General features: G+C 57.3%; 1 protein-coding gene across 1 annotated transcript; it reads left to right on the top strand.

Annotated features, from left to right (window-relative positions):
* The first annotated feature begins 55 nt into the window (after positions 1 to 55).
* PDE6B (phosphodiesterase 6B) lies at positions 56 to 27,940 on the top strand. The gene is made up of 22 exons (XM_052642020.1): positions 56 to 523; positions 2,517 to 2,669; positions 2,899 to 2,988; positions 16,561 to 16,701; positions 16,789 to 16,863; positions 17,706 to 17,770; positions 18,540 to 18,606; positions 18,747 to 18,794; positions 19,514 to 19,663; positions 19,771 to 19,914; positions 20,233 to 20,298; positions 20,562 to 20,708; positions 21,937 to 22,044; positions 22,240 to 22,349; positions 22,465 to 22,552; positions 22,930 to 23,030; positions 23,265 to 23,372; positions 24,125 to 24,188; positions 24,503 to 24,577; positions 25,869 to 25,952; positions 26,980 to 27,127; positions 27,879 to 27,940. The coding sequence occupies exons 1-22, from the start codon at positions 56 to 58 to the stop codon at positions 27,938 to 27,940; spliced, it is 2,562 nt and encodes an 853-aa protein (XP_052497980.1).

Raw genomic sequence — 27,940 nt, 5'->3', positions numbered from 1 at the left:
TGCAGGGCCCTGTGCGCAAGGGCGGGTGCTGCTCTCGGACGGGCGGCCGGACACCATGAGCCTCAGTGAGGGGCAGGTGCACAGGTTCCTGGACCAGAACCCCGGCTTCGCAGACCAGTACTTTGGGAGGAAGCTGAGCCCGGAGGATGTGGCCAGTGCCTGCGAGGACGGGTGCCCCGAGGGCTGCACCAGCTTCCGAGAGCTGTGCCAGGTGGAGGAGAGCGCGGCCCTGTTCGAGCTGGTGCAGGACATGCAGGAAAACGTGAACATGGAGCGCGTGGTCTTCAAGATCCTGCGGCGCCTCTGCTCCATCCTGCGCGCCGATCGCTGCAGCCTCTTCATGTACCGCCAGCGCAACGGCGTGGCCGAGCTCGCCACCCGCCTCTTCAGCGTGCAGCCCGACAGCATCCTGGAGGACTGCCTGGTGCCTCCTGACTCCGAGATCGTCTTCCCGCTGGACATCGGGGTCGTGGGCCACGTGGCACAGACCAAGAAGATGGTGAACGTCCAGGATGTGACGGAGGTGGGGTCCGCAGGCCCCAGGGGTGCTCAGGTTTTAGGGGGCAGTGAGCGGAGCAGAGCCAGCTCAGAGCTTGCCGGGGGAGGCCTGAGGTGGCAGCGAGGACGCCTGCTGCCCCTTGAGGCATGACTCCCGGGGCGGGGTTTGGGCAGGAAGAGCTCTGGGCAGGGACCGGTGAGGAGGCCCAGAAAGGCGGGGCCGCTGGACCCCGGAGCCCTGAGCTCACGGCCTCGTCAGAGACCGCACCGCCTGCCAGGGTGGGCAAGCTTGGAGGTTCAGAAGTTGGTCCAGGCTCCCTGCTTGCCTGGTGGTTAGAACTCTACGCTTTCTCTGCCACGGCTTGGGATTCAGTCCCTGGTGGGGGAGGAGATCCAAAAGTGTCCCTGCTGGAAAAGAACAAAAAATACAGAAGCTGGCCCAGGGCGCCCAGGGACCGAGGGGCGGGACTGGGGTCGACACCTGCGGGCCGTGTGGGTAGGGGCCCACGATGGGCACAGGCAAGGCTGGCCACCTCTTCTGCCCTCCCCAACCCTTGGGAGGGTCACAGGTCTCGCCTGGGAGCGGCTCCGCCCCCTCCCTGCTGCAATGGGTCCGGAGGGGGGCACCTACAGGGACAGGCGGCTGCCACAGCACCGCAACCCCTTGTCCCTCAAGACAAAACAGACGTGTGGACAGACCCCCAGGCCCCTGACTCCGGACTGCAATCCTCTTAAACGCCTTGGTCCGACGACCTGAATAAGCTGATCTCCGGGATTAGCTTCGTCTTCACTCCCTTTTTGGGGAGCGGGCCGCCCAAGAATCAGAGGGCCCAGCGAGTACACGGCCAGGGAGGCGCCCTGCAGGAGTTGGGGGGCTGCGCCCAGCACCCGCCCGGCCCCTCCCGCCCCGCCCCTCTGTGAGCCTCCACCCCCACCCCAGCAACCCAGACCTGCGCTGTGGGCTCTGAAGTTCTGGTCCAAGGGGCCGGAGGGGGTGCCAACAAGTGGCCGCTGAGAACCGAGGGCTTGCAGGGAGACAGCGGGCGGAGGTTGAACGCAGGGGAGAGCGGTGGCGCCTGGCAATGCCAGGGTCTCTGAACCCGCGTCACTGAGGCATCTAGACTGTTGTGGGGGGCAGTTGCTGTGCAGCAAAACTCCCAGGAGGCGGGATGGCCTGGACGAGGGAGGAGGGCAGGACTGGGCCAGCCACGCGGAGCGCAGGTGGACCAGGAGGCAGGCGGGCCTGGGCCTGGGCAGTAGGCACAGAGCTGGGGGCACTTTAAAGAAGCCACAGGGCTTGGCTGGGCCTGAGGGATGGGGAGACAAGGCCCAGATTTCCTCTCTGGGGTGGTGTGTGGATGCCGATCCTTGGAAAGGGGACGGGCGGGCAGGTGTTTCTGGGCATGCGGTCCAGGTTGCAAGGGGCAACTGGACCAGGACAAAGCTCAGATAAGCTGTTTTCTTCAACTGGCCCCTGACCAAGGAGAGGCCCTGAAGAGCAGCTCCAAGACTGGGGTCTCATCGTGGGGGCAAGAAACCCCGTGGAGCAGATGCTTGCTGGAGCAGGGGCCCAGGAGGTCCACGAGGCTGGCAGACAGGTCCTGAGCGTGGGAGAGGGCTCAGGGCGGCAGAAGGCAGGAGGAGACTGCAGCCTGGACCAGGAGGAGCTTGGGGACGTGTGGACTAGACAAACTCAAGAGGCGTCTGGGAGGCCAGCTAGCCAGACCGCAGCAGATGCGGAGGCGCTAGGCCTGCTCACAGCCGAGCTCTGCAGACGGCAGCTCGAGAGCTGGGGGTCGTTGGCCCTGAGATGGGGTGATAAGGACTGAGCCGGAACCCGAAGCTCAGGCCGTGGGCTATGTCTGCACGTGCTTCCCAGCCCCTGATGCCCAGGGCGTGGCCCCCCGGGTCTTAGCGCTGGCCTGGGCAGCTTCGCTGTGACCCCCAGGGACGAGGGGGACCGGGACTCCGGGGCCCCCAGAGCGACGGCCTCTCCCTTCTCCCCTCTCGTCTCGCAGTGCCCGCACTTCAGCCCCTTCGCGGATGAGCTGACCGACTATGTGACCAGGAACATCCTGGCCACGCCCGTCATGAACGGCAAAGACGTTGTGGCTGTGATCATGGCTGTGAACAAGCTGGACGGCCCCTGTTTCACAAGTGAAGATGAAGACGTGAGTGTCGGGGGACCCTCCGGGCGGGCACACTTGTGCCTGGGGCCGGTATCGCTCTCCTCGCGTGGCCCCGGGGGCTCACCTGCTGCAAGTCAGCCCACGGGCGCGGTCGGGGCAGCGTGTGTGGTCCCCACTCTCAGCCGCCGGGCGTCTCCTCCGCACACACACACCTGGGCGTGCGTCTGAGAGCCGGGGTTTTCAACTGCTGCTGTCGCGACCTCTGCTCCAGGTCTTCCTGAAATACCTGAACTTCGGGACGTTAAACCTGAAGATCTACCACTTGAGCTACCTGCACAACTGCGAGACCCGCCGTGGACAGGTACCCTCGCGCGCCGCTGGCCGGGGCGCCCCAGCCAGCTCCTCGCCCGCCCTCCGGGGTGACTGCTTGGGCCGGCCATCTCTCAGGACAGAGGCACGTGGTGCCATGGGCACCTGGGTACCTTGAGAGAGAGGGCCCAGGGATTTGTGCCTGTGGGTCAGAGCTGTGAGTGTGCAGAGCTGAGGGCAGGGAAGCCCTGTGGGAAGCCCTCGGGCCCAGGGCTGTGACCACCTGCAAACCTGGTGTCACCACTGGGCCTCAGAAGCCGCCTCCAGCCTTCTCTAGAAGGAGCAGGGGCGGATCGTGAAGGTACAGCAGGGTCAGAGAGTCCCGGCTCTCGTTAGCCAAGCCTGTAGGTGGGCTCTGCCCCGGCCACACAGTAGAGAAATTGCCTCCAGGACTGGAGTCTGCTTTGTCCCTGAGTGAGGAGGCCTCGGGGCCTCAGTGGGGTCCGGCCCACCTTCCTCTGTGCAGAGGGGGAGGTGGGGGGATGCTTGGGGGAGGGAGGGGGTGAGAGGGGGCCAGGTGGGGCCAGAGGCCAGCAGCGCTGGACTGCAGGGTGGGGCTGAGAGCAAGGCCGGGCGTGGGGCCGGCAGAGCCCACCGAGAGCTGCAAAGTGCTCTTAGAAGAGCCGCTGGGTGGACGGGGGCTCCAGGCTGTGGGGATGGGGCTGCACCAGAGGTCACGATGCCTATTTCCTTCTTTCTGTTATCATTTGCCCATTAGTCTGGACACAGGGCTAGTCTTTACGCTTTACGGTGTGAGCCAGCATGGCTAGACTGATTATGTGGTCCAGCTCATTTTCTCAGTGGCTCCCGTGCCCTCTGCCATGCCCACCGACCCCATCACTCTGGGTGGCTTTTGTTCAGTTGGTGGGCAGGTGGGTGGGTTTTTGCCTTCAGGCTTCTCTGCATCCTTAATGCTTCCCACGTAACTTCCTTACTCTCGCGCACCCTTACTCTCTACAAAACGCTCCTGTCTCCCTTGTAACTTCCTGCCCAGTCCTGGAATTGCCCATTCCTCAAGGGGACTGGCTCCTTTTGTTGGAGATAGAAACAACACCCACAGCAGCAGGTGTGACCTTGGCGTGGCTTCCAGGCGTGGTCGCCTGCGCACCGCTGAGCCGGGTTCTGCAGGTCGCCACCTGCGTCTACACCGTTCGGCCCGCGCTCCTGCTGATGTCTCCTGTCGCCCCTCGCGTGTCTTTCGGGCCCCTCCCCCGGCTCCCGGCTCTGCTCTTGGCTTGGGCTGTCCGGTCTCTGTGCGTGTGTGCGGCAGGCTGTAACCTGGGACCCACGGGAGGCAAGTCCATCACCAGAGCCCAAAGCGTGTGCACCCCTCCGTCTTCACTCTCGCAGACCCCGTCGTTTCCAGAATGCTGAGGGCAGTGCCTTGCCCTGCCCCTTCCGTGGGGAGCCCCTGCATCCCCTCGCCACGGTCTGCGCTCTCTCCTGGAACCCTCCCATCTCCTAGATGATCTTTATTTGCAAACATTACAGTTCATCCTTTGCGCTGTAGCTTTTTACAGATCTCGACAAGCGCATCAGGGCATGTGTCTACCGTTACAGTGTCATAAAGAAGCATCTCTCCACCCTCAAAACCCCCACCTCCACCAAAGCCCTGACAGCCGGTATTGCCACTGTGTCCACGGCTTCCGCTTCTGCCGACTGTCGTTTACTCGGGGTCATGCAGTAGGGAGGGTTTCGGGACTGGCTCCTTTCACTTAGCAACACGCATTTAGGGTTCCTGCATGTCTTTCCATGGCTTGGCAGCCCAGTTCTTTTCATTGTTGAAAAATATACCAAAGACTGGATGCATCACAATTTATTTATCGATTCACCCATGGAAGGACATATTGGCTGCGTCCAGTTTGGGGCAATCATGAATAAAATCGCTATAAACATCTGTAGACAGGTTTCTGTGTGGGCATGAGTTTTCAATTCGATTGAGTAAATACCAAAGAGTGTGGTTGCTGGATAATATGGTATATAATTGTGTTTGACTCTGTGAGACGCTGTCCCAAAGTGGCTGTCCTGTTTCACATCCCCACCAGCAGCGAGCGAGAGTCCCTGTCTGCGTGTCTGCCAGTGTTTTAGACTTCGGTCATTCTTGCTGCTGCTTTAATTCACACCTCTAATGACAAGTGACTTTGGACAGCTTTTCATATACTTACTTGTCAGCTGTATTTCCTACTCTTTGGTGAGGTGTCTGTTCAGATTTTTTGCCCATTTGAAATCAGATTTTTTTTCCTTATTGTTTAGTTTCAAGAGTTTTTTGTAACATTGGGTTTTAAGTCCTTTATCAGATATGTATTTTGCAAATATTTTCTCCAGTGGTATACCTTGTCTTTTCATTCTCTTACCAGTATATTTGGAAAAAAAGTTTCATATTCTCTTTTTTTAAATTGAAGTATAGTTGGTTTACAATGTTATGTTAATTTCTGCTATATAACCAAGTGGTTCAGTTATATATATGTGTACATCCTTTTTCAAATACTCTTCCCCGTTACAGTTTATCATAGGGTATTAACTATAGTTCCTTCAGCTATACAGAAAGACCTTGCTGTTTATCTACGCTATACATAGTGACTTACATCTGCCAACCCCACTCTCCCACTCCACCCCTCTGCAACCCCCTTCCCCTTGGTAACCACCGTCCATGAGTCTGAAAACATGTTTCTAATTTTAATAAATTTAATATAAACATATACTAAGTATAATATATCTGATAAAATATTAATATTAATCACAATATTTATTTAAATATAATGTTGATTATAATAAAATTAATTGTACTAATAAACACAATACATTAAATAAATCTACTAGGGTGGACTGCAGGTGAGTGTCACCGCTTAAGGCTCCTCAGCAAACCCAGAGCCATCTAGATCTTGTCCCATGTCTCCTTCTAGCAGCTCCATGCTTTGCATTTCACACTCAGGCCTCCGAGTCAATCTCAGGAAAGGCATGAGCTTTGTGTCCACATGCAGTCTTTTGCACAGGACACCCAACTGTCCCAGCAGCAGTCGCGAGAAGGCCAGCCTTTCGCCGCTCTCTGCCTCTCTGTCAGGCTGCAGCTGACTGATGCGTGCGCGTCTATTTCTGGGCTTTCTCTTCAGTCCCATTGGTCCGTGCTCCTGTTTTTCGCCAATGCCGTGCTGTACTGACCGCTATAGCTTCATAGTCTTGAAGATGGGAATAGCAGCTCTCCAGCTTTTTTTTCCTGCAGTATTGTACTGGCTATTTCGTGGGTTTTGCCTTTCCATATAAATTTTAAAATCAGTTTGTCCATATGCACAAAACAGCTCGCTGACATTTTAACTGGTTCTGGATTAGATCTGCACATCAGGTTGAGAAGAAGTGGCGTCTTAACAATAAGGAGTTTCCAGTTCATGAATGGAGAATATCTGTTTATTCAGATCGTCCTTGATTTCTTCCGAGTTTTGTCAGCTTTGCACATGGATTCAGTACCTATTGAGTCACTCTGTATCTGAGTATTTAATTCAATGCTGATGTAAGTGGTATTGTGTTTTTAATTTCAAGTGCCAGCTGTTCACTGCCCATAGAAAGAGAAGCAACCGACTTTCGTTACATGTCGACTTTGTTATCTTATAACCTTAAGACAATAATTAGTTCCAGGAAGTTTTAAAAATTGGTCCCTTGGTATTTTCCCATGAATGATCATGTCATCTGCAAGCAGAGAGTCTTGTCCCTTCCTTCCCCATCTCTCTCGTTGCTCTTTCTCTCTGTCTCAGCGCACCTGCTAGGCCTTTCAGTGCGATGCTGCCGAGGGCGGGGACGTGGCCCTCCTGGCTTGCTCCTGACGTTAGGGAGAGGACCAGTTTCTCGCCATCAGATATGACGTTTGCTGAAGGCTTTCTGTAGAATTTTTTCCAGTTGACAAATTTCCCCTCTATTTACACTTTACTTAGAGATTTTATTCCAAATGAGGGTTGGCTTTTGTTGATACTTTTCTCCACCAATTGATACGGTCGTGTTAATGTTCTCCTCTCTTGCGCAATGATGTGGTGGGCTACATGGTGCAATAATATGCTGGACCAGCTTTGCACACCTGGGAGGTTCGCTGCCACTCAGCTGTGGAGCATAATTTTTTTCATGTGCTATTGAGTTGGTTTTGCTAATATTTTATTTAAAAAAATTTTTTTACCTATGTTCATGAGAGATTTTGGCCTATAGTTTTCTTTCTTGTAATGTCTTTATCTGGTTTGGATATTAAGGTCATACTGGCCTCAAAGAATAGGCTTAGAGGTTTTCCTTCTGCGTCTGTATTCAGGAAAAGATTGCTGTGAATTGGCATAATTTCACCCCTAAACGTTTTGTACAAGTCACCGGTGAAGCTGTCAGAGACTGGCGCTTTCTTTTGGAAGGTTGCTAGCCGCTGACCCAACGTCTCGGACACTCACAGTCTGGCCGGATTGCTCCGCCCCCTTGCGCCGCTGCGGGCCGCCTGCGTCTTCCGAGCGCCGAGACCTGCACTGAGCCGAGACTGCGCCCTCTAGACCGCCGGATTTGGGGGCGTACGGGGGTTTTTAATATTTGTTACCTATTAGTCATTTCCTTCTGCCTGCTTTAGGCTTAAAATAATCTTTTTTTCTAGTTTCCTCGGATTAAATTATTGATTTTAGACTGTTTTTCTTTTCTAATACGTGCAATCAGTGCCACGAGTTTCACTCCAAGCCCTGCTTTCATGGTGTCCCACAACCTTTGATGAGCTGTATTTTCATTCAGTTTAAAATCTTTAAAAATTTCTCTAGAGACTTCTTCGATTCGTATATTAATTAGAAGTGTGTTGTTTAAACTATTTTGGAATTTTCCAACTGCCTTTCTGTTAATGATTTCTAGTTTATCGCCTGTGGGATGACAATGTGTTCTTATGACTTTTAATTCTCTTCAATGTGCTGAGACATGTTTTGTGGCCCAGAGTACGGTTTATATTGGTGGCTGTCCCGTGTGACCTTGAGAGAAATGTGGGCTCTGCTCTTGTTGGATGAAGCTGTCTACAGACACTCACTGTGGCCGTTGCTGTTTAGCCCAACTACTTTCTCACTGAGTTTCTGCCTGCGGGGTCTATCAACTGCCTGAAGGAAGGGCACTGAAGTCTCCGACCGCAATGGTGGACTTGCCTATGTGTCTTGCAGTTCCATCAGGCTTCACTTCACGCCGTCTGACGCTCTGCTGTTAGGTGTCTACACATTAAGGAGTAACGTCTCCTTGGAGCAGTGACCGCTTTATCATCATGTAATGTCCCTGTTTACTCCTGATAATTTTTCTTCTGCTTTGTATAAACTTAACATAGCCCCCTCAGCTTTCTTTTGATTGGTGTTAGCATGGTATATATTTTTCCATTCTCTTACTTTTTTCCCAGTTATTTTCCTTGTGATAAAATACACATAAGAAAGTTGCTGCCTCAATCACATCTTGTTTCTTGCTTGTTTTGTTTTGTCTTTTGAATGACAATGGGTTAGTCACGTCCATTTCTCTACAGCCACGTTACTGGTTTTGGTAAGAGAGAGGATGCGCATAGTACTTTTATGCTCCTCTTGAATGTCTGGGCTTAGCGTGTGAAGACAGCATGGGGCCAGTTTGTCACACCTCTTTTGAGCGAGTTGGGAAGGGGCCCCGCAGAGAGCAGCAGGCTGAGGGGGCCAGGAGGGCTGCTCCGCCACGTGGCTCTCAGCCTCGGGCTCCATGGGGACGGGGTTCGTTTCCAGGTCGCCTTTGGCCAATTGCTGTGATTTAGAGTTCTTCCTGGTGGTGCACGCATTGCTCAGCCAAGACGAATGCCAGCAGGAAGGATTCTGAGAGGTGCTCAGACACATGGGGTCTCTTTCTGACCTTTCCCAAACTCTTCTAGTTGGTGGCTTATTCTGTGTTCATTACCAGGACCTCCTGTCGTAAAATACCTCATGCACATGGTGACTATGAGCCTGGCCAGGGTGGGCGGCTTCAGTCGGTGCGCTTCCCTCAACAGCTCCCCCCGAGAGACTTCATACTCAAGACACTTTCTGGGAACTGGGGCGGAGGCCGCTTCCTTCTGTAACTCCTGCCTGCTGTGTGTGGGCATAGTCCTGCCTAGCAGAGCAGAAGTCTCTCCCTACCTGATCTAACTTGATGAGGCGTTCTGTATCTGTACACGGGTTTCTGTGTCTGAAATCTGTATCTGCGTCTGAATTCTGTATGCTGTATGCTTGTAGTAACAGCAATTTAATCAGAAACTACTGGACCCTGTCAGAGATGAGACAGGGGCCAAACAGGAGGCCTAACAGAGCAGTCATCACCAGTCCCCAGAAAAGGAAGACAAAGTTTGGGGTGAGGGCTGCAGGGTGTGTGTGTGACTGTCTTAGTCATTTTTAATCTACAGTTCAGCGGCATTAAGTACATTCATATCGAGCGACCACCACCACCATCCATCTTCAGAACTCCTTACAGATTCCCAAATTGGAACTCTACCCTCTTTAAACACCACCTCCCCAGATCCCCCATTCCAGCCCCTGGAAGCCACATTCTATCCTCTGTTTCTATGATTTTAGCTCATGTAAATGGGACCCTACAGTATCGGTCTTTTTATGACTGGCTTATCGCGCCAAGCAGAATGTCCTCAAGGTCCATCCATGTCAGAGCATGCTCAGAGCTTTGTTCCTTTTCAGGGCTGCATAGCATACCACTGTGGTAGACCGCTGTAGTATACCGCTGTAGTAGACCGCTGTGGTATATACCACATTTTTGCTTCTCTATTCATCCGTTGACGGACACGTTTGTTGCTCCAGGATTTTAGCTATTATGAATAACGCTGCTGTGAAAATGGGTGCAGATATCTCTTTGAAATCCAGCTTTCGGTTCTTTTCAGTGTATGACCAGAGTGGAAATGTTGGATCATATGGTAATTCTGTATAATGTTTTTAAACACCTCCATATTGTTTTCCAAAGTGTCTGTGCCGTCTTACATTCCCACCACCAGTGCGAAACGGTCCCAATTTCTCCACTTCCTTGCCAGCACTCATTTCCTGTTTTGGTTTTAACAGTAGTCATCTTAACAGGTGTTAGTTGTGATTGAAGTTCTGACTTGCATTCCCCTAATGATTACTGATATTGATCATCTTTTCTTGTTTATTGGCCATTTGTATTTCTTCTTTGGAGAAATGTCTATTCAAGTTCTTTGCCCATTTTCTAACCTGGTTGTTTTTGTTGTTGAATTTTAGCAGTTCTCTACATAATCTTTGTATTACTCTCTTACCAGATGTGTGATTTGCAAACATTTTCTCCCTCCCTTTTGACTCTGTTAATGGTGTCTTTCAATGCACAAAAGTTCCTAACTTTCAGGAAGTCCAATTTGTCTGTTTTTTCTTTTGTTGTCAGCCATAATGTTATATCTAAGCAATCAGATATAAGCAAGCAGACTCTTGAGAGTCCCCTGGACTGCAAGGAGATCCAGCCAGTCCATCCTAAAGGAGATCAGTCCTGGGTGTTCTTTGGAAGGACTGATGTTGAAGCTGATACTTTGGCCACCTAATGTGAAGAGTTTACTTATTTGAAAAGACCCCGATGCTGGGAAAGATTGAGGGCAGGAGGAGAAGGGGACGACAAAGGATGAGATGGTTCGATGGCATCACCGACTCAATGGACATGGGTTTGGGTGGACTCCGGGAGTTGGTGATGGACAGGGAGGCCTGGCATGCTGCAATTCAGGGGGTCGCAAAGAGTCAGACACAACTAGGTGACTGAACTGAAGCAAGCATTGCCAAATCCAATGTCAGGAAGCTTTTTTCCTGTATTTTCTTCTAAGTTCGTAGTTTTAGATCTTACATTTAGGTCTTGATCTGTTTTGCGTTTATTTTTGCTTATCATGTGAGGTGAGGGTCCACGTTCATCATTTTGCATGTGAATATCCAGTTTTCCTGGCACCATTTGTTGAAAAGACTACTGTTTCACAAGGAGATCCAACCAGTCCATTCTAAAGATCAGCCCTGGGTGTTCTTTGGAAGGAATGATGCTAAAGCTGAAACTCCAGTACTTTGGCCACCTCATGCGAAGAGTTGACTCATTTGAAAAGACTCTGATGCTGGGAGGGATTGGGGGCAGGAGGAGAAGAGGACAACAGAGGATGAGATGGCTGGATGGCATCACCGACTCAATGGACATGAGTTTGGGTAAAATCTGGGAGTTGGTGATGGACAGGGAGGCCTGGCATGCTGCAATTCATGGGGTCACAAAGAGTCAGACACAACTGAGCAACTGAACTGAACTGAACTCTTTCCCCATTGAATGGTCTTGGATTTTTTGTCAAAAATAATTTGACCATATATGCCACGGTTTATTTTTGGACTCTGTAAGCTATTCCATTGGTCTATATGGCTGTCTTTATGCCAGTATCATGTTTTGATTAATGTAGGCTTGTACTATGTTTTGAAATCAGGTAATATGAGTCCTCCAGCTTTAGTCTTTCTCAAGATTGTTTTAACTATTCAAGATCCCTTGAGCTGCTATATGAACTCCAGAATGTGTTCTTATGCTTCTGCAAAAGCTCCATTGAGATTTTGATAGGGATTACATTGAACTTGCAGGTTACTTTGGGTAGTATTGACATTGTAACAACATTGAGTCTTCTACTTCATAAGCAAAGAATGTCTTTCTAACTATTTATGTCTTCTCTAATTTATTTCAGCAATATTTTAGTTTTCATTGTTATAATAATTCTAGTTCTGAGGCCCTTTCATTTTACCTGGAGGGCATTTCTTGCCGGGAAATTGTAGTGCTCATTTATTCCCTCAACTTTTGTTTTTCTGGAGATGTCTTAATTTCTCCCTCACTCTTAAAGGGCAGTTTTCCCAGATACAAGATTCTCGATTGACAGGTCGTTTTTTTTCAATTTTAGCACTTTGAATACACCAGGTTGGGCTTCCCTGCTGGCCCAGTTGGTAAAGGATCTGCCTGCAACATGGGAGAGCTGGGTTTGATACCTGAATTGAGACGACCAGCTCAATCAGTAAAGAATCTGCCTGCAATGCAGGAGACCCAGGCTCGATTTCTGGGGTGGGAAGATCCCCTGGAGAAGGAAATGGCAACCTACTCCAGTGGAGTGGAGCTGCCTGGAGAACCCCATGGACAGAGGAGACTGGCAGGCTACAGTCCACGGGGTTGCAAGAGCCGGACACGACTTAGCAACTAAAGCGCCATACACCAGGTCACACCTTCTAGTCCCCAAAGTTGCAGCAAATTCCGTGCTGAAATGAGAGCGGATGAGAAACCTGCTGATAAGCTTAGCGAGGATCCCCTGTGTGTGACGCGTCTCTTCTCCCACTGTTTTCAAGAGTCTCTCCATCTTTCGACAGCTTGATTACAGTCTGGGTGTCTGAATTCATCCCATTTGGTGTGTGTCGAACCTCTTGGATGGTAGTATTCAAGTATTTCATTAAATCCCAGCCCTTATTTCTTCCCATATGCTCACTGTGCGCGCCTCTGCCTTTGGTGAGGCCTAGCCGTCCCCCTGGGCGGGGTTCTGAGTGGCTTTCATCCTGCCCTGGCTTTGAGGCTGCCTTTCTTTCAGCTTCCTCTCAGCCAGGCCCCTTAACCTAAGTGCTGTGAGGACATTTCCCCAGATTCTTATCTGCAGCTTCAAGCAGTGGCCTCAGGCCAAGATTCAAACCCACCCCACACAGCCCAGGTGTGGGCCTGGGAGGCAAGTCTGGGAGCATCTTCTGGACTCTGCCCCACCACACATACCTTCCCCCAGCAGATCTCACCCAGGGGCTGTGATCCTTCCAGGGAAGCTGGATCTCAGGAGAAGCCAGCTTTCTGATTCTCTGCCTGTCATGCTCTGAGCCCTGAGCCCTTGCTTTGGACACCCTCACTTTTCAGCCCCTCTTCCTGCATACTGTCTCAGGGTCCCGCTCCTTCTGCCTCTCATTAGCCACCCCAACTCAACTCAGTCAGAGCCACACTTTGGAAACTTAGGCCCTATCACTGGGGTCCCTCAGGGCCTCTTGGGCAGCCCCTGCCCACCTCTCCCTGCTCCACCATCCTGCCCCGGCCATGCTCCTCTCAAGGGCTTATGGACTTGCTGGTCCCTCTGCCAAGAACACTGCCCTACGCACCCCACAGCTGCTTTGTAGACAGGCCTCCCCTGACCTGAGCACCTCCTCACCCTAGCCCTGCATCCCCCCACCTCCACCTGCTGGACCCCCCTGCATTTGCTCATCTCCCTGAGACGAGCCATCTGGCTGCTTTGTTCATTTCTGTCCTAGCCTGCACTCCCCACATGAGAAAGTGGACCTGAGAGTCAGGATTTTGTCTGTTCTATCGTCCAGTTATATCAGTCCTAAGGCAGGCAGTAAATATCGTTCCAGCAAATGAATCCCTGACACTTAGGGAACATGACCATCCAGAGACCCGACGTTTCCAGCTCTTCAGACCACATTCATGTACAGATGTGAGAGTTATAAAGGGGATTTCCAACAATGGGCGTTCATGTCTCAATTAAATACTTTGATTTCCACACAGATGTCGCCTAACCCCAGTAGAAAGCCACCTCTGAGACCTTACACTCTGAACAGCATTTTAAAGAGCTAATTGCTTCACGGCTCTACCTCATAGCCCTCTTTGAAAAGAAAAGACTGAAATGAACAAAGCCTGGCTCCCACATTGCCTGCGACTCAGTCTGGTGCCCACTCCTTCCTCACGCTGTAGGGGAGCCCCAGCTGCAAATTAAAGTGCTTCTGTGCACAGGGCCTGCCCCTCCCTCGCATAGATCTTAGCAATCCTCCAGGGTCCTAGGCCCCCTCCCCGGACAAGAACCACCGTCAATCAGCCCTGGTCACTCTTCCCGTGGGCTCCGCCTCAGGGGCTCCCATCAACCCTTTCTGAAGGTGTCTTGGCCACTTTAGCCAGAGGCAAGAGAAGCACCAAAGAAATCACAGACTTGGCCCTGGGCTATTGGAGTTTCTCTCGGATGTGAGGCCGGCCGGCCAGCTGTAGCTGCGGTCCCCACTGCCCACGTTGCAGCACCAGCTGGACGAGGGGCCCCGGGGTACAGAACTTTGGCTCCATGCTGCCCAGGCCATGCTTCCGTCCACAACCCCTTGGCTGTGTGCACTGCCGCTCCCAGGATGAGGTGGGAGGCGCCCCAATTCACAAGGCTACATAAAGAGCGCCCAGGCTCAAAGCTGTCTCGTATTCCTGATCTGTGAACATGTGGAAGTGTTTGGAAGTCAGGACAAGTGAAGGGAGGCAGGAAGGTGGGGCGGGCTCGCCCCCCTGGGCAGTGCAGGCCGATTTCTGTCCCTGCAGCTCCCACTCTGATGTCACTGGACACATGGCTGGGAGAAGTATCGCAGGGTGAACCTGCTTTCCACTGTCAGAAGCCATAAGCATGCGGATAACAGTCACCGGCAGAGAAAGGACGGGGAAACACGCGTCTGCATGTTTATTATTTTTGCCTTAATGCAATTTCTTTCTTTTTCTTTCTTTCCGTTCTTTGGCCATGTGGCTTGTGGGATCTTAGTTCCCTGACCAGGGATCAAACCCAAACCCTCGGCACTGACAGTACAGAGTCCCAGCCACTGGACAGCTAGGGAATTCCCTGATTTTCTTAACTTTTAAGTTAACATTATTTAACTTGAATAATGGCTGTGTTTAACAACCGATTCCCAAAATTCTTTAAGATTCAATAACGTGCCCCTAAATAAGGGCCTTAGGAGCTCAAGCTGCCCAGGGCCTCCAGGTCACCTTTCCCATCTGCCCCCTGCCCTCCCAGCAGCCTGATATCCCCCCCATAGTATGAGCATAAGCTTAGGCCTCACAGGCCAGCATCCCCCCTTGAGGGGCGGTGCAGGCCTCTGCATTATCTGTCCCCAAAAGCAACTAGATGCCCCTCACTTCCAGGGTCACCAGGTGGCCCCTCCCAGACTTCTTCTTGGCGCGGTAAAGAGGAGCACCCGAGACGGGCCTGCGGAGGGCTGCCCTGCGGCTCCTGCCAACCACAGGCTCCTGGCCACCCAGACAGAGAAGGGGCTCCAGCAGCACCGCCAAGGCAGCACAGTTAGCAGCAGTCAAGACAAGCAGTCCAAAGGCCCCAGAGCGGGGAGGGCAGACCAGTCTGGGAAGAGCCACCCCAGACAGAGGTGGGACAGGCAGAGGGAGGCAGGCGGGGGACAGGCACCGCGTGAATCCATTCAGACGAAGTCCTAGAACACTCCGCAGTCGGTGGGGCAGTTCCAGGAGGGATCGGGGTGTCGGCTGGGGGCTGAGGACCTTCTTAGGGGCTCGAATGCTCTAAAACCTGGTATGGCAGTGGCTACAGGTACCCCCTAAGATGCCCTCATCCCATCAGACGGTACCCCAGACTCAAGTCAGAGAGAAAAAGGAAGAAAGGGAAGGCAGAGGCCTGGGGTGGGCCTCACAGCTGGCTTCAAACCACGGTGGACACGCTGCCTGATCCGCTGAGCACCCATTTCCTTGGGGCCACGATAGAGCCTGCTTCAGGGCAGCGTCCAGTGTGGGGACTGGCCCTTGGTCCAGCTGCGGCACTGGAGGGGCGAGGTGGAGCTGGAGGGAGGTCTCCCCTAGGGCTGCGCTGTGATGCCCACGTGCTGTCCTCTTCACTCCGCCCCTCTCCTGGAGGACAGGTTTGGGGACTGAAGTACTCAGATGACTCAAAAATTAGGCTTGCAGCCCAGACACCCCCACCCTCAAGCTCAGCTGTCCATGACATACCTGGGCACCCAACCGCCCACCCCTCGACATCGGTGACATGGGTTCCGCTCTCGCCAGGACTGGTGCCAAGGAGCTCAGCAGGCCTCTGGGGCTAGAGGCACAGGTGACTGATGTGCACACACTCCTCTCAGATGCACACATTGTCACACATGCTCACAAACTGGCAGGAAGGGAGCCAGGCAAGGAGGCTGGTTCCTCGCGATGGAGGAGGAGGGACCGGGCACCAGGCCACCCTCCTTACAGGTCAGAAGGTGGGGAGGCAGGGAGTGTGTGTGAAGGGGTGGGGCCTAGAGGGTCCGGCAGGGCCGTGGCTGAGGAGGTCAGGGGGAGGCTGACCCTGCACAGCAGCCGGCCGGGGTTGGGGCTGATGTCCCGGGCAGGGTCTGGCCAGGCCCTCCTAGAGCGTGCCAGTGCGTTCTCACTCTCAGCTCGCTTTGCAGAGGCCACAAAAGCGCCTGACGTCCAGAAAACAACAAATTCATGTTCTCAAGCCCCAGCTTCTCGCAGGCTAGTTACGGAGGGCTGGCTAGTCAGATCTCTGCCTTTCAAGCTCGTGGCAATTGATCTAAATTTTCACTCACCACCACAGCCTGAGGCCAGCACCGAGGAGTGAGTGGCAGGGATATAGCCAAAGCCTGGAGAACTTACCTGCCAGGAAGCTTCCGGGGACCCTGAGGCATGGAGCCGAGGGCCACATGCTGGATGAAACCTCGGGTGCTGGCGCCCTGCAGAGACGCCAGGAGAGGCGCCACTGTCGCGTCCCAGGTTCTGTGTGCGCGTGCAGAAGCGCGTGTCTCGGGGGTGGCAGTGCTGCCGTGCCGACGGGGGGGTGTGTCACCCCCAGGTGCTGCTGTGGTCGGCCAACAAGGTGTTTGAGGAGCTGACAGACATCGAGAGGCAGTTTCACAAGGCCTTCTACACTGTGCGGGCCTATCTGAACTGCGACCGCTACTCGGTGGGTCTCCTGGACATGGCCAAGGAGAAGGTGAGGCCCAGCGCCCACAGGCCCCTGGCCCGCCTCGTCCCGCTCCGCCGCTGAGTCGGTGCCCCGCTCCCTTCTCTTCTCTCCCAGGAATTCTTCGACGTGTGGCCCGTGCTGATGGGGGAGGCCCAGGCATACTCAGGTCCCCGCACACCTGACGGCCGAGTGAGTCGCAGGCAGGGGGACAGGCCAGCCGTGCACCCGGCTTCCTGGCCCGGCTCCACCATAGGGAGGGGTCGCCCCAGCTGAGCCGGGCAGGGGGGAAGGCTCGGGAGGCTGTGGTGAGGCGAGGACAGGGTGGTGGGCTGCCTGGCTCTCTGACCGCTCCAGAGGGCAGGCCCCTGAGGCCGTCTCCCCAGCGCCAGCCCCCTGCAGTGCTCTGGGGCCAAGGGCCAGGCCTGGTCCTGATGAGGACTGTCAGCCTGGTTTACTGACCAGCATCTGCTCTGGCTGAGCAGGCCTGCCGCCCTACCCTTAAATCACTCGAGCATCTGCCCGAGCGGGGCCGCGTGGGGGTGCGAGCGGGGTAGGGACGCGGGCAGATACCTCAGCCACACGCTGCACATCCAACCGGGGTCACACGTCAGAGCTGTGACACACTCTCCCCTCCTGTCAAGCGGGGGGACCACAGGCTGTCTCAGGGGCTCCAAGGGTTCTGTGTGCCAAGCACATCTCTGCACAAAGGCCTGTTGTGACCACAGCTTGTCCCAGTTATATGAGAGAGACAGGCGTGTGTGTGAGAGAGAAAGATAGACACACAGGCCTGGCTCAGCTGAACCCACTTGTGAGACGGATACAGGCCAGTGTGTGAGGGGTGAGGGGGACGTGGCTGGAGGGAAGACAAACGCGTGTCCCAGGACAGTCAGTGATGGTCCGCGCGTGTGCACAGTTCACGTGTGTGCCTACCATTATGTGGGCTTATGTGGTGTGTCGAATGTGAGGGTGTGGTGTGTGCGGTGCGGTTCCCATCGGGGAGCCCCTCATGCCTGCTGCGGTCTGCTTCTCAGGAAATCCTCTTCTATAAAGTCATCGACTACATCCTCCACGGCAAGGAAGACATCAAGGTCATCCCGTAAGTGTCAGGGTTCTGAGAAGTGCTACCCGAGGGCCTGGGCTGGACGGGGCTGAGGACCCATCATGGCGGAGTGCACGGCCCCTGGCTCACCCCCGCACCCTTTGACGCTCCCTGAGCCACGGGGTGAGGCAGGACAGAGTGCGGAGGGAGACTGGCCCAGTGGTCTGGGAGGCAATGCCTGGGCTCACAAGGAGGCCTGGCATCCCACGAACACTGATGTGGACTCAAGGCTCAGCGGGGCTTTCTGAGTGGCCCTGTCGGCAGTGACTGGCCTTTGAGGTTCTTAGGGTCTCGTCTTGGTTCACCCGGCCAGCCCGCAGGCAGAGTCTCCAGGGAGGCCCGACACTGCAGAGCCGGGGGGCGGGGGGTGGGACGGGAGGGACCAGCCCAGCAGGCAACAGGACCAACGGCGGTGAGGGCAGCCTGGGGAGAGCAGGGGGTGGCAGCTGGCCACTTCCAGCCCCACAGCCGCACTGCTGTACGAGCCCCAGAAGCCCGTCAGGACCCCACCCCGCGGGGTCCACACAGAGAGCAGGACCCAGAGCCAGGCCTGCCGGGGGAAGCCTGTGGCTCCCAGGAAGAGGGGGCCTCTTCACGGGCAGAGAAGGAGGCACGATGCAGCTCAGGTGTCCCCAGAGCCAGCCCTGGCCTGCCCTCCCGTTCTTCAAGTCTTTGCCAGCTTCCCACACGCACCCAGAGCCCGGGGAAGGGAATCGGCACACACACCCAAGCGCCTGACCACTGCCCTCTGCTTCTCTCCCCACAGCTCACCCCCAGCCGACCACTGGGCCCTTGCCAGCGGCCTTCCAACCTACGTGGCAGAAAGCGGTTTTGTGAGTCCCCCGGCCCTTCCCACAGGCCTGTGTGCCCCAGCTTTGCCTACATAGAAGCTCCTCAGACTGGACAGTCTATTCTAGAATCATGCTCTATGTTTGGCTGCTTCTAGTGAAACTGTGTTCTGATCCGTTTCCAGATCTGTAATATTATGAATGCCCCTGCCGACGAAATGTTCAATTTTCAGGTATCTGTCTATTCATTAATGGAATGTGTACTATACTTTAGGAAAAAAGATGTTGTGGTTCAGAAATGATGGACTGAACTCGTTTTTGCTGCTTAAGAAACCACCTCAGATCTCACAGGCTAACGGCGGCACAGTGTGTCCCGTGCACGCGGGTCTGCTGGTTGGGTGGCTGCGGCTGCAGCTGCACCTGGCGAGGATTCACGTCTGCTCCCTCTGGGGACACACGACCGGGATGGGCTCTTTTCCAAAGGAGGCCCAGGTCACATGGACTGGTGGAGCTGCCCTTTATCTTTCAGGGCCTCCTCCAGGAACTGGCCAGGGTCCATATTTCACTGGCCAACCATGAGCGGAATGTGAGCGGGGACCCACCACGTCGTCTGTGGGGCCCGGGGGAGCGCCAGGCCCCTTGTTTGGCAATCATTGGGAACTTAGCAGCAGGGCGTTCAGTCAAGCGCGGGGGCGGGGGGAGCCTCCAAGAGCCGGAGCCGACGTGACCACAGCGCTCGCACGGTGAGGCGTCCCGGTGGACGTCTTCCGCCTCTTCCAGGAAGAGGTCACTGCCGGCTCGCGGGCATGGTGGGCCGACAGACGGGAGCAGGGACCCCGCCTCTGCCCTCTGAGGGCAGAAGCAGCGAGGTTCATGTTCCCCGGGTGACAAGCAGGCCCAGGCCAGGGTCAGACCCAGGGCAGCGGTCAGCTCTGGACACCTCTCCCCGCAGGAGGGGCCTCTGGACGACTCTGGGTGGATCGTCAAGAACGTCCTCTCCATGCCCATCGTCAACAAGAAGGAGGAGATCGTGGGGGTCGCGACATTTTACAACAGGAAGGACGGGAAGCCCTTCGACGAGCAGGATGAAGTTCTGATGGAGGTAAACGCCTGTCACAGGTGGGGTTCCAGAGGCGACCCCCGGGGGGGGCGGGACCCAGGCCTGGGAGCCGGCCCCGGGGGCGCCGTGGGGGTGACGTGCGCCTCCAGTCCCTCACACAGTTCCTGGGGTGGTCGGTGCTGAACACGGACACCTACGACAAGATGAACAAGCTGGAGAACCGCAAGGACATCGCCCAAGACATGGTCCTGTACCACGTGCGGTGCGACAGGGAGGAAATCCAGCTGATCCTGGTGCGTCCGTGCCTCCCACGGGGAGCGGGGGTGTGGCCTAGCCGTGAACACACTGCACCGCCGGGGGCTCCCTGCCCGGCCGCAGGCCCCTAGCAGGGACCCCAGCCCCTCTGGTCGCGCTGTGTGAGGGCTCCACCATCATCGTCCAGGCAGAGCGCCTGGACCGGTGTGGAGGGAACAAGAGCCGGCCCGAGGCCACCGCCACCATTTCTGAGGCCAGAGGCTCCGGCCGGGGCTCCCCGAGGGATCACCCAGTCCCACGGCCACGAGGGGTGCAGCGGACGCCGACACCGTCTCATAGCGCGTCTTCTCTCCCAGCCAACCAGAGAACGCCTCGGGAAGGAGCCTGCCGACTGCGAGGAGGACGAGCTGGGAAAAATCCTGGTCAGAGTCTGGCCCCGCCCAGGGGGTCGAGGAGCCCTGAGCGAGGGGAGATGCTCCCCCAGGTGGCAGAGGGTGGTCCTGCGGTGTCTGTGCCGAATGCGCCCGCCCCTGCGATCGCGTGTGCCTGTGAACCCTTCCACCCCCTGCCCTTCTGCCCCCCTGCCCGTGTACCCTGCCGCCCCCCTGCCCGTGTACCCTGCCGCCCGCCTGTCCGTGTGCCCGCTCCGCAGGGCCGCCCCCCAGCCCCACCGTCCCTCCCACAGAAGGAAGTGCTGCCGGGACCCGGCAAGTTCGACATCTATGAGTTCCACTTCTCGGACCTGGAGTGCACGGAGCTGGAGCTGGTCAAATGCGGCATCCAGATGTACTATGAGCTGGGTGTGGTTCGAAAGTTCCAGATCCCACAGGAGGTAAGGGCTCATTTGTGATCCCGGGTCCCAGCTTTCCCAGGAGGTCAGAGAGAGAGGGTCCGGATCCCAGTTCCCGCAGGAAGTCTGGGGGCAAGCCGTGTCCACACAGAAGGGACAGTGCAGGCCGGCAAAATACGGCAAATGTGTGGAGACTATGTGACTGGACGGACGAAGAGTGTGGCACACAGGTGCTGCAGGCCTCTGAGCGCACACATCACGGGGCAGCAGCGGGCGTCTGGTGTCGGAAGCAGGGGCCCCGCAGAAGCAGCCCAGCGCCTGCGCAGAAAGCACGCGTGCCCTCTAGGTGGGAGCACCGGGGGCCCCTTGGGCCGGGTCCCGGGAGGAGGGGCCGCCTTCCCGGCTCTGCTGCTTCCCTGCGGCTTTCCGGCTTCTGCCTGCGTCCACCTTCAGGGAGCATCTGCTTCCCCAAGTCAAGTCAGAGAACGTCTTACTTTACGGTCTAGACAAGTGCAGCAGTCTGGCATTTTCTAAGACGCTGCACAAAAAACTAAGGGAAAACACACACAAAAATGCGTTATAGAAAATGCTAACAGAATGCAAGAATCTCGGGTAATTTCCGGCCCGAAAAGCCGCTGTGGAAGCAGTGGTTGGGCCCGTGTTCTGTCAGCCAAACGCAGCTGCTCTTCAGAAGGCGCACCCTCCTGCTGCCCCTCAGCCTCTGGACCTTCAGCAACCGCCTCTTTCTCCACCACTGTGTGCCCCGGTGCCCACACATCCTGCCCCACTCAGACACCCACGGCTGAAATGGACATTTTCTTCTAAAGTATCCCAGGCCCCTTGCCTGGGGTCCTTTCCCGATCTGAGGTTTGGCAACAGGATGGAGGACCCAGGCATCCTGTGGACGTTGGAGCTGTTCTCGGCCTCAGCTCCGCTCCTCCGGCTCCCGGCCACTCCCGTCCACACACCCCCGCCCCGAATCCGCCCCTCCTCCACTTCTGTCCGCTCCCCGCCCACCCCCATTCGCCCCCGTCCGCCTCTCATTCGCCCTGCGTCCACCATCGTCCGCCCCCCACGCGCCCCTCTTCCACCCCCCGCCCCGTCCACCCTCATCCACCCCGAGGTGCCACCCAGGAAGGCAGCTGGAGGCCAGTGGACAGGAGGGCCACGGGGTGGGGAGGGACGCGAGCCTTTCGCACGGCGTCAGCTGGAACTGTGTCGCTGGGACTGGGCACCGTGGTGCCTGGACCCCGTGTCCCACCTCCCGCAGGTCCTGGTGCGGTTCCTGTTCTCTGTGAGCAAGGGCTACAGGAGAATCACCTACCACAACTGGCGCCACGGCTTCAACGTGGCCCAGACCATGTTCACGCTGCTCATGGTGCGTGGCCGGGGCGGGGGAGCGGGGGACCCTGTCTGACCGGGGCTGGGAGGAGCCGCCTGCCCCCGGGGAGCCTGGAGGTGGGTGGCAGGCACCCGAGCTGGGCAGGGGCGGAGGGCTCCCCTGAGCTCCCCAGGGGCCAGGCAGGGCAGGAAGGGAGGCGGGCGGCAAGAATCCGGGCGCCTGTCTCTGCAGACGGGCAAGCTGAAGAGCTACTACACGGACCTGGAGGCCTTTGCCATGGTGACTGCTGGCCTGTGCCACGACATTGACCATCGGGGCACCAACAACCTGTACCAGATGAAGTAGGCGCGCGTCCTGGGGCCTCTGCGGGTGCCGCCCCTTCCCTGGGCTGCTGGGCACACAGGCTGCCCTGGGGTCTCTGCCCGCTGCTTGGTCTTAGCCAAACCTCTGTGCCAGGTCCCAGAACCCTTTAGCCAAGCTCCACGGCTCCTCGATTTTGGAACGACACCACCTGGAGTTCGGGAAGTTCCTGCTCTCGGAGGAGGTCCGTGTCCTGTGCTCAGTCTCCCATAGGCCCTGGCCAGCTGACCTGCGCCCACACCCCCGAACCTCCACCGCCGGGAGCCACACCGCATCGCTCTGAGCTGGAGAAAGGAGGCAGGCTCTGAAGCGATGGGGGCGATGGCACCCCTGGTGGTTCCAGTCTGGAAATGCCCTCTGGGGGCGGGGGCTCAGATCCCAGGTGTTGAGGGGAGCCCCCCAGTGCAATACGGGGCCACCAGTGTCTGGGGCCCATGACCCTTGGGTAGAAGGTGGGCAGCGACATGGGGAGGGACAGATGGGCAGCCTCCAGGAGGGAGGGGGGGGACAGGCACAGAAGGCGCGCAGCTGTGACGGGAGCCCCGCCCCCCCGCCCCGCAGACCCTGAACATCTACCAAAACCTGAACCGGCGGCAGCACGAACACGTGATCCACCTCATGGACATCGCCATCATCGCCACGGACCTGGCGCTCTACTTCAAGTGGGTGCTGCCGCCGCCCCGCTGGCGCCCCGGGGCCCTGTTGGGAAGGAGCCGGTAGAGGGGTACCTGGGGCCCCAGACAGACGTGCCCCGCCCCAGGGCCCCAGGCCTGGACTCCGGCCTCGGATCCTTTCTTGGAGGGTGGGTGGGGCTCAGACCCAGGAGGACACGTTGGCGGGGTCCTGCGTGGTTGGGAGGGAAGGGTCGACTCCCTCCCTTTGTCCTTCGGGTTCAGGAAGAGGACAATGTTCCAGAAGATTGTGGATGAGTCCAAGAACTACCAGGACAGGAAGAGCTGGGTGGAGTACCTGTCCCTGGAGACCACGAGGAAGGAGATCCTCATGTGAGCCGGCGCACGGCTCCGCCCCTCGCGGCAGGGCCTCCTGCAGAGCTCCGCGGGCGGGACTAGGAGCCCAGGGCCTGGGCAGCCCACTTCCGGACAGCGCCCATGCCCCCACCCCAGCAGCTCTCCTTTCGGGGGAGGCTGCAGGATTTGGGATCAGACAGGCCGAGTCCGCAGTTAAATAGTTTGCTCACGTTATGAGTCTCCACTCCTTCATCTGCAAAGTGGAGATTCAGAACTAGTCCCACCCCAGGCCTGTCCCAGTGGCCCAGTGAGGCTGCTGCTGCTAAGTCACTTCAGTCGTGTCCAACTCTGTGCGACCCCATAGACGGTAACCTACCAGGTTCCCGCATCCCTGGGATTCTCCAGGCAAGAACACTGGAGTGGGTTGCCATTTCCTTCTCCAATGCATGAAAGTGAAAAGTGAAAGTGAAGTCACTCAGTGGTGTCTGACTCTTAGCAACCCCATGGACTGCAGCCTACCAGGCTCCTCCATCCATGGGATTTTCCAGGCAAGAGTACTGGAGTGGGTTGCCATCGCCTTCTCCGGGCCCAATGAGGAGCTATGTGTAAATCACCGGCCCCCAAGAAACGCTTGCTGACTTTCACCCCTGGCGGCCTGGGGTGACGGGGTGGGGCTGGAGTGGTGCACAGGGCAGGACGTCCACTACTGCAAAGACACTGGCCTTGCAGGGGTGGAGCGCAGGGAGGGAGGCCAGGCTGGGTGTACCTGGAGCTCCATCTGCCCACAGGGCCATGATGATGACGGCGTGCGACCTGTCTGCCATCACCAAGCCCTGGGAAGTCCAGAGCAAGGTCAGAGTCACGTGGGTCCCCAGACGTCTTGCCAGTCCCCATAGGGCTGCATCTAAGTGGGGCCTGGGGTAGGGAAACAGCTCCACTTGTCTGCTAGGTGAGGCGAGGGCAGCTGCCCAGCTCTGGGGCCCAGCCAGAGCCGCCACTCGAGGAGGCTGCTGCGCTCCTGGGCACCACAGCAGTGTGGCCCCAGTAGTTGGGCCACCAGAGCCTGGGGCACAGAAGGCCGGAGTCTGGCCATCCTGGCAGGATCTCAGGACAGCATCTGACCGAGCGCTGAGCCCACTGGTGCTTGCCTTCTGGGTGCCTTTCAGGTCGCTCTGTTGGTGGCAGCGGAGTTCTGGGAGCAAGGGGACTTGGAGAGAACAGTTCTGGATCAGCAGCCCATTGTGAGCGTCACCTCCAGTGTCCTCCACACCTGTCCTGGTCCTTGGGAGCCTCAGGCCTGGCAGGGTGCAGACTGGAGGCCCCCGGGGCCTCTGGAATCCTGGGGCCTAACTCTCTTTGTGGGGTCATGTGACATGAGCCTGGATCTGGATAAAGTTGTGGAAATACAGGGATTGGGTAAAGACGTGATCCCCTGCAGAGGTGGAAAGCTGTTGCCAAAGCCGCAGAGCCAGGCTGTGGCTCCTGGCCGAAAGCCCCCGTGGGCCCAGGCAGCTCTGGGGCGAGCCCCTGTGTGGCTGTGAGCTGCTCCAGGGAGGCTCAGGGTATAGCAGGCCTGGCCCGTGGGAAGAGTGCTGGGCAGGGGGGTGGTGGCCAGGGTCCAGGGCTCACCTGGACGTGGCTGTGGCTGTGGAGGGAGTAGCCGAGATGGGGAGTTTGCAGCAGGGCTGGGGTGGTGTGCAGAGCAGGGCTGCCCACTACTGGAAGGACACGGGAGCTTGGGCCTGTGCCCGCAGTCCCCAGGCTTCACAGGAGTGGAGGTGAGAGGGGGAGGCAGTCTTGGTGTACCTGAAGCTCCATCTGCCCACAGGCCCACAGGATGCCAGGATCTTTGGGTCAGCAGTGGGGGTCAGGAATCTGTTGCTAGACCGAACTGGCACCTGCATGGGGGTGAGGACACGCGCACCGCCCAACAATGAGCAGAAGGGACGGAGGGAGGCTTGGCCTCACAAGCCAACGGCAGCCTCTGAAGAGCTCGCTGAGCATGGGGCTGCGAAGGCCCGGGGCCAGGTGCAGACTGCAGGAAAGGGTGCCCTGACCAACCCCGCGTCTTGGCGGGAGGACAGGCAGCCTGTCTGTCTCCCCGGCTAGGCCGCTAGGGTCCTGCATGACCTAGCACGCTGAGCTCCAGACAGCGGGCAGCTGTGAGGAAGAGACTGCCGGGAGACAGCTCGGGGGCAGGCCAGAGGCTGGAGACAAAATCAGCCCCTTCAGAGTGTCTGGGCTGCGCCCCTTAGGAGGTGGGGCCAGGTCTCGGGTCAGGACCATGGATAGCTCATGGGGGAGCCGGAGGAACTTGACTCCAAACTCCACACCAGGGCTGGCGTGGCAGGGGCCCAGCGCCACCTAGGGCAGCTCCCCAGAATGGCACAGTGTCTTGGAGGGGAGTGGGGGCTCCCGGGCTTCCCTTCCAAGGAGAGCCCTACATGGACAGGCTCTTCAGGCAGGGGTGGAGCTGAGTCCTGGGCCTCAGGGAGGTGTCGGGGCCTCACGGTGTCCCTGCTCCCCCTTAAGCCCATGATGGACCGGAACAAGGCGGCCGAGCTCCCCAAGCTGCAGGTCGGCTTCATCGACTTTGTGTGCACGTTTGTGTACAAGGTGAGCAGGGCAGCCCAGGGCCTGGCTGGGTTTGCAGGGGAGGGGTGAGGCGGGGGCTACTGTGGGGCTCCTCCCCCCGCAAATCTTCACTGAAACTCAAAATCGTCAGTCTCACCCCAAGGGGGTCCCCTCCCTGTCAGTTCCTCAGAAGGATCCTGAAATTTCCCACCCCAGTCTCTCCCTCCCAGAACGTCCTCCTGCACACCCAACATCCCCTCCCGAGCCCCATCGAAAGGCGCCCCCATGCAGGGCCTGCACGGTGTTGTCAAGGCACCGCCTGCAGCGTATGTGCGGAGCATCCATTCAGGGTCTGAGTCCTGGGAAGATGGGGGTGGTCCAGCCTCCAACTGGGTGCCCCCAGCCCTGCAAACACCTGAGCAGAGCCGGGGGCAGTAGGATGTGAGCCAAGGACCTGGGGCAGGTGCTGGACCTCGGCTCTGGGGACTGACCAAGGGGTGGGGGCAGAGCCCTCCCGAAGGTCAGCTGCCATGACTTGGCTGCACTCTCAGGGGCAGCCCCATACTCCAAGAAGGGTGCTGGGTTCTGACCACCTTGTCCCACTCCCCACCCCAGACCCCGAGGCCTTGTGCTTCCCTTTACTGAAGCATCAGCTCCCTTTTCTGCCTCCACCAGGGGGGCTGGGGTCTGTGAGTGCTGGGAGGAAGGCGGGACCAGGACGTACGTGCTGGTCCTCAGGTTCACCACTGGGGCCCACCAGGCACTCCTCACCCCCGCGCCTTCCTCACCTCCATCTGCCCGCACAGCTTGTGTGTCCACACGTGTTCATGTGTGAGCACATGCTCTGTGTGACATGCGATGTCTGTATGAGGGTGAAGGAGCCCCGGGACCCGCGCATCTGCCCAGCCTTCTCAGCCCCCTTGCTAGGGAACGTCCTTTCTGCTTGGATGTTTTCTATTCTTCAGGACCCCACCCCCGTAGCTCCTGTTCCAACCTCAAGGACACAGACCACAAGGCCTCCCACCCAGGAGCCGCTAGGGATGTGGTCTGACTTCTGTTTCCTTTCCAGGAGTTCTCCCGCTTCCACGAGGAGATCCTGCCCATGTTTGACCGGCTGCAGAACAACCGGAAGGAGTGGAAGGCCTTGGCCGACGAGTACGAAGCCAAGGTGAAAGCCCTGGAGGAGGGCCAGAAGGAGGCAACGGCGGCCAAGAAAGGTCTGGGCTCCACTCCAGCCTCAACCAGGCCGCGCGGCCCGGCCCTGGCCTGCAGGGGGCGGGTGTGAGGCGACACTGGACAAGGCAGGCTTCAGGCGGCCCTGTGGTCAGTGTGCCTGGACTCCGGGCTGCACAGACCGCCACCCTCCCAGAGGGAGGCCCATCCCCGAGGAACAGGCTGGGTGACTCAGGGCGGCTGATGAGCCCGGTCTGAAAAGGGCCTGCTCGGGGCCCGAGTCAGGGATTCTGGAGGGAAGTCACCTTTATAAAGGGGAGGAAAGCCAACTCAGTTCCTCTGTTCCCATAATCAATCAGCAGTTCCCTCTTAAGTAGCTCATAAACTCTACGCTCCCACGCCAGCCTCAGAGCTGAAACAGCGGACCCACGGAACCTAAGAAGCCAGCTAGGGGTCAGCGCGCGTGGTGTTCCCGTCGCGGTGCAGAGCTTGCTCGCCTCCCCACCCCACCCCCAGCGCGGTGGGAGCGCGGCTCCACTGTCACCAGCTGGCGCCCCCAAATCAGAACCCTCGAGGCCTGCTCGTGCTCCGCAGCTCATCATCTCTGAAGCGTCCACAGGGGAGAGAACCAGCAGAAACCAGCCAGCTGCGAGGCCACTGCTGGAGCGCCAGGAACTAAATCAGGGTCCAGTCGGCTTAGGCAGACCAGCCCCTGCCCTGCCCTTCCCCCTGCAGGGCGAGTGGAGGCGCCGGGCCACTCGTGGCCCTCGCTCACCGTCCTGTCTCCTTTCGCAGCAGGCACAGAAATCTGCAACGGCGGCCCGGCACCCCGTTCTTCTACCTGCTGCATCCTCTGA

Source organism: Budorcas taxicolor, chromosome 6 (genome assembly GCF_023091745.1).
Source record: "Budorcas taxicolor isolate Tak-1 chromosome 6, Takin1.1, whole genome shotgun sequence".
Classification (NCBI taxonomy): domain Eukaryota; kingdom Metazoa; phylum Chordata; class Mammalia; order Artiodactyla; family Bovidae; genus Budorcas; species Budorcas taxicolor.
Note: the sequence above shows the minus strand (reverse complement) of the source record. Positions and strands in the feature narration are given on the sequence as shown.